The sequence below is a fragment of the Neofelis nebulosa genome, chromosome 8 (genome assembly GCF_028018385.1).
Source record: "Neofelis nebulosa isolate mNeoNeb1 chromosome 8, mNeoNeb1.pri, whole genome shotgun sequence".
In the NCBI taxonomy this organism is placed as follows: domain Eukaryota; kingdom Metazoa; phylum Chordata; class Mammalia; order Carnivora; family Felidae; genus Neofelis; species Neofelis nebulosa.
The window spans coordinates 50,148,469-50,165,976 of NC_080789.1; the positions used below are offsets into that span (position 1 = coordinate 50,148,469).

Genomic DNA, 17,508 nt, shown 5'->3' on the forward strand with positions numbered 1-17,508 from the left:
ACCCTCCCAGAAACACCTAGAATAATGTTTGACTAAATATCTGGGCACCCCTGTAGCCCAGTCAAACTGACACATAAAATTAACCATTGTTCTCTCTCTGACTCCAATTACTCTGCCCAGTACTGTCATTTTAAAACTTACTCTATTTTTCTTAGATGAACTTTTTTTTTTTTTGCTTTCACACAAGCTTTACTTAAATTATTCATGTTAGAGCTTCTTCTCCTATGTTTTCCCTTTCCGCAGTTACGTTCCCCTAACCAAAGATTTTAAAATAAAGAACACTTGGACTCATTCTGTTTGCTTTCTGCTCTTTCTCCCCCCAGAAGATAAACTATCCAAGGAAGCTTCTTCTTTCATTTTGAATGTTCAAAAAGGGTTTTGCAGCTAAAAGTGAGTTAACAACATCTAAAAGACTCCACGGGTACCCACTCCGAAGCGTCTATCAGGTGTGAAAAGAGTTTTCAAATGCACTGCATGCAATAGAAAGGATGTGTTAGGTTTGGTAGCAGTACAGAAACTTTCAGGTGGTTGCTTAGTATGCAGTGTGTGTGTTCGTGAAAGTCAATGCACGATTAAAAAAAATGTATTGTGGATGTTTTTAGGCCCTGGAGCAAATCCAGAAGAACAGCTGGGATTTTACATCTCCCCAGGGACTCCTCAAACTCATGAAATTCAGTCCCAAGAAGTCATAACACTCAGTTAGAGTGGAGGCCCCGGAGACTGGAGGCTCACTTGTCAGAGTACAAAGGTAATGAAAGGGAAGTTGCTCTTTGTGTCTGTCACACACATTGTCAATTCTTTAAGGGCCTGGGTGTGTCCACGTAAGCTGGAAAAGGCGATCAAACATGAAAAGTAAAGCTTTTGGTTTACAGGTTTTTCCTCCTTTTCTATCAGGTGAGGGAGGTTCTAGTAGCAAGAGGGCATGCCTTTTCTTCATTTTATTTTGAAGATGATAAATAGAAAAGTAGATAAAGTGAGGCTGCATTTAGGAATGTGTTCCATGGCCTGTGCAATCAGCTGTGCACAGTAACCAGTTAGGCAATGAAATGAAATGGAATTCTGTAAACGCAGACCGTGAAACCATTCAAACTGTACAAATAACTTGGCTGGACAAGTTTACGTTCAAAAAAGGAGCATAAATTCTTTTTTTTAAGTAGGCTCCATACCCAATGGGGGGCTTGAACTCAAGACTCTCAGATCAAGAGTCACATGTGCTACCAGCTGAGCCAGACAGGCACTCCCACAAATTCTTTTTTTTGAAATGTTTTTATTTGTTTTTGAGAAGGAGCATGTGAGCAGGGGAGGGATAGAGGATCTGAAGCAGGGTCTGTGCTGACAGTGAGCCCATGTGGGGCTTGAACTCACAAACCAAGAGACTGTGACCCGAGCCAAAGTCAGACACTCAACTGACTGAGCCACCCAGGTGCCCCCCCCTTTTAAAATTTATTTATTTATTTATTTATTTATTTATTTATTTATTTATTTAGAGCAAGAGGGAGTGTGAGTAGGGGAGGGGCAGAGAGAGAGGGAGAGAGAATCCCAAGCAGGCTCCATGCTCAGCACAGAGTCTGATGTGGGGCTCGAACCCACAAATTGTGAGATGACCTGAGCTGAAACCAAGAGTTCGACGCTTAACCAACTGAGCCACCCAGGCGCCCCCACTCCCAAAAATTCTTAATGTAAGTGAATTGATGTCTAGAAACAGACGTTGCATTGTAGTTGTAGTCTTTGAAAGGCACTGATTTTCATACTTGATGAAGGAGAAAAATACTGTATCATATCCTACTGGCTGGTAGATATCTTCCGTATGAAAGTCCCAGTAGCACTACAATTTCTTTGGAATAGATTTTTATATATAATGCTTGGAATATGAGATGACTTTAGACAATGGAACCAAATAAATATAACAGACTAAGTTTTAAATGATTTCGTTTTTTTTTTTTTTCCTGGTTTGATAGTAGCAAATGATCTCACAGTGTCATGAAAAGGATTCATTAGGGTCTGGGGTGATGTGCTAGGCATAGCTCAAGGGTGATTAAATACCACCATCATCAACCATCATCGACAAGTGCTTACTGTCCCTGGAATGGAGATGCAAAGAGGTAAGCCATATTTGCCCCTGACAGAGCTCAGGGCCTAACAGATGACTTACATGTACAATCAAAGATGATACCAGACACTGGATATTGATGAACAACTGTTTGGACAATAAGTACTTTGAAGAGTTTCTTTACCAGTCTCAGTTGTACAATCTGTAAAATAATATCTCACCCTAACACACAAATAGAATGTATTAAATTGATCTTCCACTTCTAAACTGTAATTTTCTTCTTGTATCTCTAGCCTTAGCCCAGAGTCTAACACATAGTAGGAATTTTGTCTCCCTGAGTTAAAATACTATTATTTTAACCGTTGTGAGCTGGAATTCCTTATCAACTGTAATCTGTTACTCAGCAGGACAAATGCACCACTGATTGTGATGTAACTATATGAGGATGATTCAATCCATACTTTAGCATACCGGTCTTCTGGGTTATGTTTGTTAGAGCAACCACACACTACATGGCTATTTAAGATGCCATTAAAACAAAAAGCAAGCACAGCCAATGTTGTGGTTATTTCTATGTTGTCAAAAGCTAGATCTCTGCCTACACACCAGCTGGCCTGGTTATGGCTGGGTTTGCCCTGTTCCTTTGGGGGGAATCAATGACAAATGCCTTTCTCTCCATAAGATTGGTGGTTCTAGATCTTGAAACAAGATTAAGACAAGACAAAAGTAAGCAAGGAGTCTTGTTTATTTCAGGATGGAGGGTGGACCATTTAAGAGTAACAGGTGCGACATTCGGATTGATTTTCTGGATTTTACTTCTCAAAGAGTCTGGAAAGAAGATTTAAGCAGCTCAGACGGGATTTCTACTGATAACCCCCTGGGATGGTTTGACGATGCCCTTCCTTTAGCTCTTCAATTCCTTTACCTTTGAAGCTCCTGGGCCTGAGCCTCTCCTTTGCTTAGGAGAGATAGCTGCTTGTCTTTGGCAGCTGGGCAGTTTTGTAATGACAGCTGGCCACCCAGCCAAGGGACAGTGGCAGGAGCAAACATCCCAGCCCGATAAGACTGCTTATGCAGAAGCAAGGGAGGGGGGGGGTGTATGTGGAAAAAAAGATCCTATCTTTACATTTTTTTTTTTTTTTTAAATTTGTGGTTCTCTGGCTGTAGGGTTATGTTTCCAAGAGAAGAGACAGACAAGGCTGGCAAGAACCAATGTCAGTTTGGGAGCGCGACCTGCAATTCCTTCAGAGGCCAAAATAAACTGCAGGACAGAGAGTCCTAACAGTGCAGTGGTTGGTCCCCAACAACCACAAACCAGTAGTTACAGCCTCAAGGGTGAAATTCTTCAGTCCACATCAGACACTCAGGAGGTGAAGACATAGGGATTATCTAGCCAGTCCCCCAGCTTTGAGGCAGATGGATGTCATCACCCCACAGGGCGGACAGTTGCCAAGTGTCATCTGGAAGACTGTCAGGAGCCCCTCCTAGCATTATGCTTTGAAATCACAAGCAAGCGCCCCCATGTCTGGGCAGAATCTTCCAGGCTCTACAGTAAGCTGTCCCCTCCCCCATATCCATTCTTACACCCATATTCTATAAGCCTATGACAAGGGAAAGAAACTAATCATAAAACCTGATCCTAAAAGCCTTCTGATACTTGCAGACAGCGATTACATATTCACTCAGCCAAGGTCTCCCTGCTCCATTTAAAACAAAAGAGGTTCTTCACTCACGCCCTTCCCACTCCACCAGAAGACGTATTTCTGGAACCAGCGCTGGCCATCCCGAAAGTTGCTATTTCCCTTAGTTGAGGGAGAAGTTAGCGAATCCGTAGCTACGAAGTCTCAACTCGGGGGAGGGGGCGACAGCCCGGGCGGGGGAGAGCGGCCAGGAGGAGGGACTAGAGGGAAGGACACTGCCCCCTACTTCAGCGAGGTCGCTGCCTAAGCCGCTGGAGCCGCCGGTCTGGGTTTTGGGAGGGAGGAGTGGCGGCCGTGGCGGAGCGGCGTGGACTCCGCACCCGCGGCTCGGTGCCAGTTCGGTACCTGGCGGGCCGGGCGCGCCTCGCAGGCCGGCCGCCCGGGGCGCGGAGGGTGTGAGCGCGCGCGCCCCCTCCGTGCCCGCTCAGCCTCGCGCGCGTCTCGGGGGAGGCTCCGCCGAGAGGCGCCGGGGGAGCCCGCAGCCTCAGTCCTGCCGCCGGCGGAGCTTTGTGCGGCGGCGGCGGCGGCGGCGGCGGCTCCGAGTCCCACCTGCTGGCGGCGGAGAGACAAGGAAGGGGAAGAAGAAGGAGGAGGAGGGGCAGGAGGCGGCGGCGCGAGCCCACTCCTCCCGCCGGCGCCCACCTCCCGGGGGCTCCGCAGTCCCCAGCTCTCGGCCTGCACGCGTCCCGCCCCCGGCCCGGCCCGGCCTCAGGTCCACGCCGCGGCGGCCGCTGCTGCAGCCCCGGCAGCCCGGCCCGGCCCGCCCGGCCCGGCCGCCGCCACCCGGAGCCGCCGGCGAGTTTGAGGCGAGCGCGGGGCGCCCGGCTCCGCCTCGATGTGCCCGGGAGCCGCCTCGGCGCCCCAGCCCCGCTGAGCAGCCCCCCAGCGCACAGCGGCCGGCCCGAGAGGGCGAGCGAGGAGGCGCGGCGAGCCCCGGAGAGAGGGGGCCAGCGAGAGAGGAAGAGCGAGCCCGAGAGCGAGCGCAGGGAGCAGACACCATGCCGGGCTGGAAGAAGAATATCCCCATCTGCTTGCAGGCGGAAGAGCAGGAGAGAGGTGAGTGAGGCGACGGGGCGGGGGAAGGCAGGGAAGGGGGGTCCGGGCCAGGGGCCGCCCCCGGTGCCTCCCTCTCCCCCAGCTCCCCCTGACCTGTCCACCCGCCGACGGGGGAGGGGCGCCGCGCCCTCCGGGGCTGCTGGCGGATAGAGGCGGCGCCGTGCGAACTCGGACCGATTTCTTCGGTGGGGGTGGGGGGGCGGTGCGGGAAGAAGGGGAAAGAGGGAGGGTGCGGTAGGCAGGGAACTTTTCGTTTGGGGAAAGATTTTTTCGAGGGGGGGGGCGTAGGGGGTACTGTAGCTTCTCCGGGGCCCGCTTGCACGTGGAACCCTGGGCGCCTGCCTGCGGGGTGGGCGCTGGTAGGGGGTCCTGCAGTGTTTTAAGTGACTTTTCAAACTTTCCTGCCTCTCCCGCGGCCGCCTTCGCGGTGTCCCTGCGTCTGGCTGGGCTCGATGGTGCTAGGAAGCCCAAAGTTGCTGGAGATTCAGGGACGAGGAGGAGGAGGAGGAGCAGGGGGAGGAAGAGCTTCGGGGCGGGAAGTGGGCGCTGCCGCAGGTCTCCGGAGGGGGGGAGGGGAGGAGGAGAATGCTGTCCCTAGGCTGGGGGTCTGGGGCTGGGAGCGATGCCTGGGAGATGAGTTATGCCCTAGCGCAGTCCCTGCTGTCAAGTTAATACCGCAGGACTGCGGGCTTTTCGTAATTACTGTCTATTTTCTTTTGTAAAGGCGACTGTCCGTGCCAGGTTGCTTGTAGACCTTTTGTTGCTTGACGAAGTGTGCTGGGCACGTTGCTTCCAAGTGACTTGAGAGGAAAGTTGAAGGGCCTTTGTACCTCAAAGGCTCGGTTCTGTTGAGGTCATTCCACGGTGGTTTGGATTGTGCAGAGGCTGGCCAGGGAGCTCAGCTCGGTAACCTGGATGTGATGTACTGAGTGCACCAGAATTTCCTATACAGGCCCCACGGGGCTAGAGAGGTGTGCGCCGTGACTCTGCTGGCATCCAGAGGGACCCTGGCTGGCAAGGTCCACCAGGGTTTATTCTCCTGCTCCTCCCACCCCTGCCGGCCTTGGCTTCGAGGAAAATGCTTTAGAATTGGATGTGCTTCCGGATGCTGGGTCCGCATGGGCTGTGGCAGCAGTCGGTGCTGAGGTTAAACGGTGCTGTGTGGGTGGGTGGGTGAGGAAAGCAGGGGGAGGCAAATCTGGTGCGTGGAGAAGGCAGAGTTGTCAGGAGAGCTTAACTCCGGCAGCTTGATGAGTTGGTATGGAGGGTGGTTTGGTTATTGGGCATGCCAAAAGTTTCAGGCTTTTGAAATAATGCTTACTTACTGAAGAGCCAATGTACGATTTCCAGTTTTTCTCTAGGTGGCACAACCTGTCTTTGGTTTATATCCTGTTTAATGACTCAGGGAATTCATCCCTTTTTAACCACTTCCTTATTAGATATGTGCATTCATTTTCCAGCACTCTTTCTGGCAGGGGACCTTATGTTTACCCATTCAAAAGGCACCCCTGCTTTAGAAATGCTCCTGGTTTTCCCTCTAGGAAATCATATCTTAAAAGTTGCAAATAGTGGTACTAATAATTTATAACCAGGTAAAAGCGCTAAATGAAAGCATTCTGTCAAGCATGGAGTGTCTGTCCTGTCCACTGAATGTCACGATGAACTTGGTGTTAAATGGATCTGTTTGCTAAAAACATCAAAAATCGTGGTACTTCTGACAAGTTTTATCAGAATGCTGAAATGGGTAGATTTTTGAATTGTGACAAAATGTACTTGTATGTCTTTTAGAAATGTATGGTAACTTTGAAAGATGATCACCTAATCTGCTTGGAGGAGATAAGACTGAATTTCCTCCAGAACATAAAAATCTGAGTCAGAAATGGGGTATTCTTTACCTTCTCCAATAGGAGAATACAGGCATGTTTGTTACTTGGTGTCTTTTTACACTTTAAAGATTTCTTCTTGCTTATATGATGCTTTTCTAATTAGCATTGTATCTGATTTGCTTGTGGCATTTCTTTTTGGGGTCCTGATTCACTGGGAATGCACAATTATATGTGTTTTGTTCTCTTTAAAACCTACCTGGTGTCTCTGTTTGAGTTGCGTGTGCGTGCACATATGTACATATATATTTAAATTAACTGCGCTGCCTGCATGATTTTTAATGCACATGTCAGAGGATACTGCTTGAAATTGCTTATTCTTTTGGAAGAATATTATTGGAACGAGTAGTTTTTTCTATATGCGTTTGTCATCGGCTTATATTTAGGGTTTTTTTCCCTTTGGAATTTACAATTTTAAATGATTCAAATAGTGTTGAATTAGTTCTTGTTAAACATAAACAAAAATGTTGAACTATCAGGTTGGTCAGGAAAATAATGAACATACAGGGAACAAATACATGTTACATTTTCTCTGGGGATAACATTGGACAAAATGCCATTTCTAATATCTTACCATTAAAGTCTGATGTTGGTTGTGCTCACATAACCATTGCTCTTTTCATATCCCCCCCCACCCCCCCCAACTCCAATTTATATTTAAACATTCTGAAACCCATCATGGAGACTACTCTAGCATAGCATTTTTTCATGCAGATTCTGTTTAGCTAAATCTCTTCCCGAAACTTAATGCAAATTAATACAGATTGCTAGCTTCTTTAAGGACTACTTATTTTTACAAGTATTTCTTAGCATTAATGTTTATAAAATATCCTAATCTCAACTCAAAGATTTAGGGAACCTGCCTTCTTGGTATGTATCACATACAAAGAGAGATTTGGCCAGTATGTCTAATTTCATGACATACCTATACACCATTCCTAACTTGGGTTCATCTTGAAGGCTTCTGTCAAGATGATATTGAGTGAACTATTGCTATTGCATGCAATGCTGAGCAGAGAAACTGTAGCATATGGGTTATTGCAGTTAATGCAGTTACTTCCAAAATGACATGTTAAGATTCACTCATGTACGATGACATACTATTAAAATTCAGGACACATTTCTCTACCTCCTCCCTCCTCCGATTTTCTGCCTGAGATGATAAACCCAATCCATTTAGAAGTCACCCAATACATTTTTGGCTAAATGTTTCAGGAGAAGAGAAAGGACTCTAAAAACTGTTAATTAACCCATTCAAATTAGATTAATATATTAGTTGTTTTAATCTGCTCATTAGTTTATCATGTGTAATAGAAATATAGTTGTTAAGGAAAATGTTAGTAATTAATGATGCTTCCTTTGGCTTGTAGCTTCCCTTCTGATTTCTGTGGCTTTGGTTAGTAAATATTCGTGTGTGTGTGTGTGTGTGTGTGTGTGTGTTTATTCACCAGGGGAAAATGTATGCATTTTGTATAGTTCCCTTTCTCCTGGTGTTTCTATTCTTCTCATGTGTTTTGGAGGTGTACAAATAAACTTGAGAACTTTCTTTTGGACTTCAGTAGGAATTATCATATCTGGGCTTTTGCTTCTGTTTTGTTGAATGAGAGTTTCTGGATCCCTTTGGATATAAAGACTTTAGTTTTTATAAAATATATGTGAGAAAGCACAGGGGGCTTAAGTAGTGTGCTTTATTATTGTCTTTGGTTTGTTTCATTTTCCACACCACAAGGAGATCTGTTGACCCTATTCTACACAGCCTGCTTATCAAAAATTCCAATTTGAAATTTGACTTTTGACTGGAGAGTGCTGTGGGGAAAAGAGAAGAAATCAAAACGCATGGAGAGTCTGCTATGTGTTGGGCATGGTGGTTGACACTTCACATGCATTATTTGGTACAATCCTTACCACATGCCCGTAAGGTAGGTATTATTATTTCCCCTGACAGATGAAGAAACTGATGCTCACAGAATGAAAAAAAATGCCTAAAGTTAAAAGGCCAAGACTTAGGGCACCAGTTTTTAAAGAGAGAATTCAAAAAAGAAGTTAAGTTGTATTTCTTGAGATGGAATTTTTAGCATTATACACATGCGTGCATGCGTGCGCGCGCGCACACACACACACACACACACACACACACACAAAACATGGATTTTTTGGACCTATTTAGTGGACACTAAATCTTTCATTAAGAATTTATAAAAAGAGTTTTTTAGTCATGGATAGTGGGACAAAGCTTCCAAAGTATATTTTGGGCTTTTGACAAATGACCAGATGGGTTTATTAACTCTAACAATAAGGATTGAAATGTCAACATATTTTTAAGTAGAATTATTTGGTTAAACTTAAAGACAGTCATTTAAGTGAATGGCTTTTCTCTAACTACTTGTTATAATTCCATAGTTTTCCTTGTTTTCAAAGAGTATTTGCCGTGAAGGCAAGAATTAATAAGAATTAAGTATTTTTCCTCACCGTGATGAACTGGGAAACTACTGTATCGTTAATAGCCATTGTGCATTTGCTCTTTTGCCAACATTTTATTTAATTAAAGCCATTCATCTGAACTCTCAGCCTAGCTATCTATCAGAAGGCCCAGTAGCCAAACAGATAATGCTTTCTTCTGTGGTAAGCTGATTGTTTTTGTTTTTTTTTTTCATGAAGAAAAAGAAGTACCAATTTAATTGGTAAAGAATATTGAGAATTGAATATCATAGTTTTTAAAACTGTTATATTAAATACTGCATGATGGCTGATGGCTTAAGGTTTTTAGGATTTGATCTGCTTACGTTCACTTAAGTTATAATAGTTTAGTAATATAAAAGTAATAGTAATACAAAGCAACATGTCCAACAGAGAACAATATTCAAATGCAAAAGCAAAACCTGACTTTGAATCTCTTGATTTATCTTTTGTTAAAGTCTATTTCTTCATAAATTCAAAGGTTACCTAAATATAAATATAAAAACTTATCAATACAAATTTCCTTATTTAAGAAACCTACTTGTTTAGGCATGTCAGTGACCAAAGGGTGCCGTCAGTTTTAAGGGAAAGTTAATTGTTCTTGAAATGTATCTGCTGAGGGGCACCTGGGTGGCTCAGTCCGTTGAGTGACCGACTTCGGCTCAGGTCATGATTTCACGGTTTGTGAGTTCGAGCCCCGCGTCGGGCTCTGTGCTGACAGCTCGGAGCCTGGAGCCTGCTTCCGATTCTGGGTCTCCCTCTCTCTCTGCCCCTCCCCCTCTCATGCTCTGTCTCTCTCTGTCTCAGAAATAAGTAAACATAAAAAAAAATAAATGTATCTGCTGATTAAAATGCACCTGATTGAATTTCTTACCGTCTTTCATTTCAACAGCGATTAAACTTTAAGCAGCAAATCAGGTGTTGAAAAGAATGTGAAAACGTGGTTAGTATTCTAGATAGATTCCTTAGCTCCACTCAGCACAGTGGTGGACAGCAAGATACTTAAAGTCAAACAACAGTGGGTTTAAATTCCATCAGCACTTCCTAGCTCTGTGCTCTTTTAAGTTCTCAAAGCCTTTGTATTCTCTTCTTGAAGATGAGGACAAATAACATCTACCTCTTGGGAGGAGTAAATGAAATTAACAAATGTGGAATTTATGATAGTACCTTTCATATAGTTCTGGCTCAGTAATAGCAACTCATTATTTTTATGATATCTTGATATAGATCTGTAAACTTAACACCTCAAGGTGTCCTGATGATAAAATGATAAATTTTTATTCTTTAAAAACTTTATAAGCCAGTAAAAAAAAGTCCAGGGTTTTGTGAAAAGCTATACTAAGCTGCAAAACTTTATGAGGTCATTGATAAAGTCGAGTCTAACTGTCACAAAGATGAAGAAAGTCCTAAGGCCACACTTTTTCATACATGCAGCAAACTTTTATTTACCACTAACTGCCATGATAGGTACCAGGGATGAGAAAATCATGGTTCCCATTTTCAAGAAGACTGTTATGGGTAGTTATAGAGTCATGGATGTGACAAATAACTCAGTACAGCCTCTCTTCTCCTGTAAAGATTAGTGCCAAGGGAGCAGAGAAGAGGGATTGACTGTATTGAAGAGGTGGCACAGAGGAAGTGTTAAGAGACTTGAAGGAAGGAGAAGAACTTAGAAGGTTGGATGGGGATGTGAGGATGGATATTTCAGGCAGCGGGCATGGTGTGCTCCAAAGCGTTGTAGAATAAATTATACCAGGAACCACTATTGGTTTCTTAAGGAGCCAAAGTGTAGAATAAGACCATGCATATGGAGTGTAGAATATGAATATTCATTTCCCCATGAGGTAGGAAAGCTGGTTGGAGAAGAGGAGCCTAGAGAGGGCCAGATTTGGAAGAACTTTAAATATGTCGGATGAAAGAGTTCAGATTGCATCCATCAGGTGTTGGGTGAATTGAAGGACTTCCGACAGAGAAGTGAAGGGATCAGATTTATATCTTGGAAAGGTCATCCTGGTAACAAGGAGAAAAGATTGGGGAAAGGGAGATTCTGGAGGGGTGGGGTCATGTAGGAGGCTACTGCCCTGTTTCAGGCCTGCAGAGATAGTCAGGAGGAGGACAGGTGAATGTAAGAAACATGGGGCATGTAGGTTTTTGGTTTAGACTGTGATTAGAATCAGACTGTGTCTTGAGACCCAGTGCCTTGATATAGACACTGGTATTTTTTCTACCTCATGTTGCCTTTCTTTATTTCCTCTTCATCAAGTTTATGTCGGGGAGGAGGAAGGGGGGGAATATAAACATGATCTGATAGAACAATGTGAAAATAGAAGGCCACCAAAGTGATTGGGTCATAGTGATAGCTTAATGTGCACAAGTTTTGTTTAGTTGTTTTTAATTATGTAAAATTCGTATACCGTCTAATCCTAAAGGAAAAATAATTATTATCCTGTGCATTAGTCTTCTATAACTAATTAGGAATTTTAAGTGATCCTTAAAAAAATTTATTTATTTATTTATTTATTTATTTATTTTTTAATTTACATTCAAGTTATCATATAGTGCAACAATGATTTCAGGAGTAGATTCCTTAATGCCCCTTACCCATTTAGCCCATCCCCCCTCCCACAACCCCTCCAGTAATCCTCAGTTTGTTCTCTATGTTTAAGAGTCTCTTATGTTTTTATATTATTTTTCCTTCCCTTCCCTTATTTTCACCTATTTTGTACCTTAAATTCCTCATATGAGTGAAGTCATACGATATTTGTATTTCTCTGACTAATTTCGCTTAGCGTAATACCCTTTAGTTCCATCCACGTGGTTGCAGATGGCAAGATTTCATTCTTTTTGATTGCTGAGTAATACTCCAGTGTGTGTGTGTGTGTGTGTGTGTGTGCGCGTGCGTGTGTGCGTGTGTGCATGTGTGTGTATCCATTCGTTTTTATCAATTCATCTGTTGGATATTTGGGCTCTTTCCATACTTTGGCTATTGTTGATAGCACTGCTATAAACATTGGGGTACATGTGCCGCTTCGAAACAGCATACCTGTATCCCTTGGATAAATACCTAGTAGTGCAATTGCTGGGTTGTAGGGTAGTTCTATTTTTACTTTTTTGAGGAACCTCCATACTGTTTTCCAGAGTGGCTGCACCAGCTTGCATTCCCACCAGCAGTGCAAAAAAGATCCTCTTTCTCTGCATCCTCGCCCACATCTGTTGTTGCCTGAGTTGTGAATATTTGCCATTCTGACAGGTGTGAGGTGGTATCTCATGGTTTTGATTTGTATTTTCCTGATGATGAGTGATGTTGAGCATTTTTTCACGTGTCAGTTGGCCATCTGGATGTCTTCTTTGGAAAAGTGTCTATTCGTGTCTTTTGCCCATTTGTTCCCTGGATTATTTGTTTTTTGGGTGTTGAGTTTGATAAGTTCTTTGTAGATTTTGGATACTAACCCTTTATCTGTTATGTCATTTGCAAGTATCTTCTCCCATTCCACTGGTTGCCTTTTAGTTTTGCTGATTGTTTCCTTTGCGGTGCAGAAGATTTTTATCTTGATGAGGTCCCAGTAGTTCATTTTTGCTTTTGTTTCCCTTGCCTTCGGAGACCTGTTGAGTAAGAAGTTGCTGTGGCCAAAGTCAAAGAGGTTTGTGCCGGCTTTCTCCTCGAGGATTTTGATGACTTCCTGTCTTATGTTTACACTTGATCTTAGCTAAAAGGCCGAGAAGTGATTCCCTGTCTTACGTTTAGATCTTTCATCCATTTTGAGTTTATTTTTGTGTATGGTGTAAGAAAGTGGTCCAGGTTCATTTTCTGCATGTCGCTGTCCAGTTTTCCCAGCACCATTTGCTGAAGAGACTGTTGTTATTCCATTGGATATTCTTTCCTGCTTTGTCAAAGATTAGTTGGTTATAAGTTTGTGGGCTCATTTTTGGGTTCTCTATTCTGTTCCATTGATCTGAGTGTCTGTTTTTGTGCCAGTACCATACTGTCTTGATGATTACAGCTTTGTAATACAGCTTGAAGTCTGGAATTATGATGCCTCCAGATTTGGTTTTCTTTTTCAGGATTGCTTTGGCTATTTGGGGTCTTTTCTGGTTCCATACAAATTTTAGGATTGTTTGTTCTAGCTCTGTGAAGAACGCTGGTGTTATTTTGGTACGGATTGCATTGAATATGTAGATTTCTTTGGGTAGTATTGACATTTTAACAATATTTGTTCTTCTAATCCAGGTATGTGATTTTCTTTTAATTGAAAGAGAAATATGGTAGTTATTATGTTGTGGAAATGTCTTTCCTACTAATAGAATAGGGTGGGGTTTTTAACATTATTATTTTCTGAAAACAACTAAATGCTCTGTGAATAATGTTTAAAAATAGTTCGTATATAGGACTCAAAATGACAAAACTGGGGTTCAAGTCCTCTCTCAGCCATCTTCCTGATCTTTTGGCCTAGTCATAGACTGCCCCCGTGAAACTCCGTTTTCTCATCTCTGAAATGAGGATGATTCTTGGCATACTGACCTCCTGGGATTATGTTATGGAGTGAAACCTGTTAATTTTACATGACAAAGGGGAGAAGTAAAAACCTTAATTCTCCGGGCACCCGGCTGGCTACTCTTGATCTTGGGGTTGTAAATTTGCAGCCCCCATTGGGTGTAGAGATTACTTAAAAACAGGAAAAAAATCTTCCAAAATGAAGTTCAGCTATGTTAGGCTCCCATTTGGTTGCAAAACAACTCAAATAATGCAACTAAATTACAATACATTCAAAGCTGCACCGGAAGACAGCCTCTTTCCTGGTTGTCCTTGGAAAAGTCCAGCTCAGACTAGGAGTCGACCTTGTCTCCTGCGCCCTGTTGTTCGGTTTCTTCTTCTCACCAGTCCAAGCTTCTGATCTCAACCCAATGTCCAAGGGACCATTACTTCTCAAATTGAAATCACGTATAGAACCTTTTTACAGGAGAAAAAATTTCTTGCAGATATCCACTGCTGACTTCATTTTTACTGTGCTGCTTAAATATGTACTAACATAAAACTAGGTGTAAATTCCTGATGCTTATAGCTCTCATACAATCACAGAACCACAACAGATTTTACAAGTGAAATACAAACAAAACTACTAAAAAATCAATAACTTTCAAATTAATGACATTTATTTCATGTGACTTGATATTGTTTGCCTGAAACTAAATCTCCTCTTGGAGCGTGAATATGGTACTTGCTGCTATGGAAAGTAACGTTGTCACATGCTGCTATGGAGAGTAATATTACCTTTTTCTTCCCCCCACTGGCTGAACTCCTTTGGAACCTTGGTTTTAACAATCTGTCGTTACTTGGTTGTTTTGGGCATGAACACATCATTTATATGTGAAGTCCTCCATTCTTTCTAAATTTTTTAATTTTTTTAACATTTATTTATTAGAGAGAGAGAGAGAGACAGACAGACAGACAGACAGAGCATGAGCATGGGAGGGGCAGAGAGAGGAGGAGACACCGAATCCGAAGCAGGCTCCAGGCTCTGAGCTGTCAGCACAGAACCCGACGTGGGTCTCGAACTCACGGAATGTGAGATCATGACCTGAGCCGAAGACAGACACCTAACCGACTGAGCCACCCAGACGGCCCTGAAGCCCTCCATTCTTACTGGTCTGCTTTATACCATGGTGATCCTAAATACAAAAGCCAGCATTGGCTTTGCAGCTGGTAGCAGCAGTGGGCTACATGCTGATCTATGTTAGTGCTTCTTAAACTATTCTGATGGAGGGCTCTTTTCATCCCAGTCTGGTAAGTGGTCCCATACAGCCCAGTGAGTGTACTAGGGCTCACCTGAGTTACCAGAGTCTGACCACATCTGTATATGTCTTTACCCTGTTCAGTGAGGTGAGCGCATTAATCCCAGACTGGGATGCTGGGGCGGTGACACATTGCTGTAGGAGTTTCTGAATGCCTGACTTCATTTTCAGTATTTATCTAACCATGGGCGAGTGATAAACAGTTTTCCTGACTGACACTGACCACAGACCACACTTTGGATAGTACTGGGTTAGAACATGTTTATGTGGCAGGGGTTAGGGAGGAAGGCTCGGGAGAAAGGTGTGTGTGTGTGTAAAAATGTACACAGTACGTTTGAGATATACAAATGAAACATAATTTGTTTTCTGTAGCTGCTTTCCCCTTGCCTTTGAGATCCCACTCATGTTGAAGATGGAAAACATCTGATCTTATTAATTAAGAGCATAGTAGTTTTCAGTTTAAACACTCTTTCTTTGGTGGTTGCTCTCTTTTCTCAAGGGTGTTCCTTCCCTCGTTCTCTGAAGGGGAAAGTTAGTATCTTCATGGCGCTGGGTGAAGGGCATTTGATTCACTGTGTGACCCTCACTTTGTCCCCTGCTCTGCACTTGGCATGCTTGGTGACTGGGCGCTGTGCCCTGGTCTCCACTGAAATGAGACTGTTCCCATTTGGTCTTTGAATGTCATCCTGGCAGCTGATTTGGACTTCCTGGACCTTGCCGTTGTGTCTACTTGTGAGATACTGTCGCCTGTGACCGTCTTGTCAAAACTATGCCTTTTTTGGGTACCAGTCCTGTCAGCATTTCTGTATCCCTCTTGGGCACTTAACTCTTTCCCTTGAATCATGGTGGAGTTTGTGGGATCTTGGGAGGTGCCCTCACCACCTCTGCAGATCTGGCACCTTCTGCAGATACTACCGCTGCTTTGCTCTCATGCCATGTTGAATGCTGTCTCTGCCAAATAACCATCATGCTGGGTGATGAGGATCACTCGTCAGAAAGTTCACTATTGCCCTTAAAGCTACACAGGTGTTTTTCTCTCTTTTTGCGCTTGTCAAGGAGTTTTAAATCCTTGCAGCATATTGGACACTTGTACCTGATTATTTGTCCCCCTGTCCCTTCCTGTTTTTCTCATTCTGTGCTGTATCAGATATCTAGAATGGCTTCAGTGACTTGAAAACTTAAAACTAGAAGGCACATGGGTCAAAAGGGTGAGTGAACACAAGGAACAGTCCTGTTTGCATCTTAGGTGGGTTCCTCTCCGTAAGATCGGAATGTCAGAGAAGAAAGAAAGAAATAACCTAGAGCTGACGTAGCCTGAAGCTGACTGATACCTTGTATTGCACACACACCTTTTTCACTTAATAGTTTTATTAGAAATCTGCCCTTTATATTTCATCAGCAGATGTGTGAACGTGAGAACTGACATAGTTCTCATGATTGGCAGTGTAATTGCAACGTGCATTAGCAATTAGATATTCATGTATTTTATTTATTTATTAAAAATTTTTTAACGTTTATTTATTTTTGAGAGACAGAGAGAGACAGAGCATGAGCAGGGGAGGGGCAGAAAGAGAGGGAGACACAGAATCCAAAGTAGGCTCCAGGCTCCGAGCTGTCAGCACAGAGCCCAATGTGGGGCTCGAACCCACAAACCATGAGATCATGACCTGAGCTGAAGTCGGGCGCTTAATCGACTGAGCCACCCAGGCACCTCAGATACTGATGTATTTTAAAGGTTTACTTTTTATTTTGAAGAAAGATGTTTAAAAGAGATCACTAGATATCCTTAAGACTTCTAGTATGAATTGATGCTAGAATTATTACTTTACTAGCCAAGTGTTAATTTAGTTTGTTTTCACAATTGTTGAATAGAGCAGACAGTATGAAAGTCTGATACAGAGTTTGACATCTTTTTATTAGCAGAGTCTACATCTTTTTAAGTACAGTTCATAATTTGAGAAAAAATTAAGGAAGATTGTTTTTACCTGTTAGTACATTAAACAGCAACACCAAAACAGTAGATAATAACATAGGTGAATAATCAGATAATAATGTAGTAGTATTTATTTGTTCATTTATTCTGATACATACTCTGTGAATAGTTTTCCTCCTTGATATCTTACGTTGTCAAGTATTTGTCTCTCCTATTACTGACCTTCTAAATGCCATTGACACAGACTGTGGAGTGTGCTAACGTGCTCACAAAGTCATACTTCGACAGTCAGGATTTCTCCGTTGCCCTCCTCAGAAGTGTCAGGATTGTTGACTAAAAGAGATTGGCATTAAAATTAGATTTTTCAGATGAATTCAAGTGTTTCTTTTTAAATGTATAATTTTCCAGTGTGTGCAGAGCACATTTTCATTAAATGAAAACCTTCAACAAGGCAATATAAATTTAGTTTCTTTGTTACTGTTTCACTTTTCTCCCCCCCCCCCCCCCCCATAATTTTAGTTAGGAGAATGAAAATTTGCCAGGCTAGAAGCCAACACCTGTAGTGCTGCATCTGCTGAGGAAGTACCTCATCTGGCTTTGGTCGTGCACTTGAATGCTGATGTATGTTTTATATCAGCT

At 43.1% G+C, this 17,508-nt stretch overlaps 1 protein-coding gene across 1 annotated transcript in view; it reads left to right on the plus strand.

Annotated features, from left to right (window-relative positions):
• The first annotated feature begins 4,702 nt into the window (after positions 1-4,702).
• GRIP1 (glutamate receptor interacting protein 1) overlaps positions 4,703-17,508 on the plus strand; it is a 684,772-nt gene continuing 671,966 nt past the window's right edge. Inside the window, exon 1 of the mRNA XM_058742105.1 lies at positions 4,703-4,806. Within this exon, the coding sequence (XP_058598088.1) occupies positions 4,749-4,806 (58 nt within the window). The 5' untranslated portion in view covers positions 4,703-4,748. The remainder of the gene's footprint in view (positions 4,807-17,508) is intronic.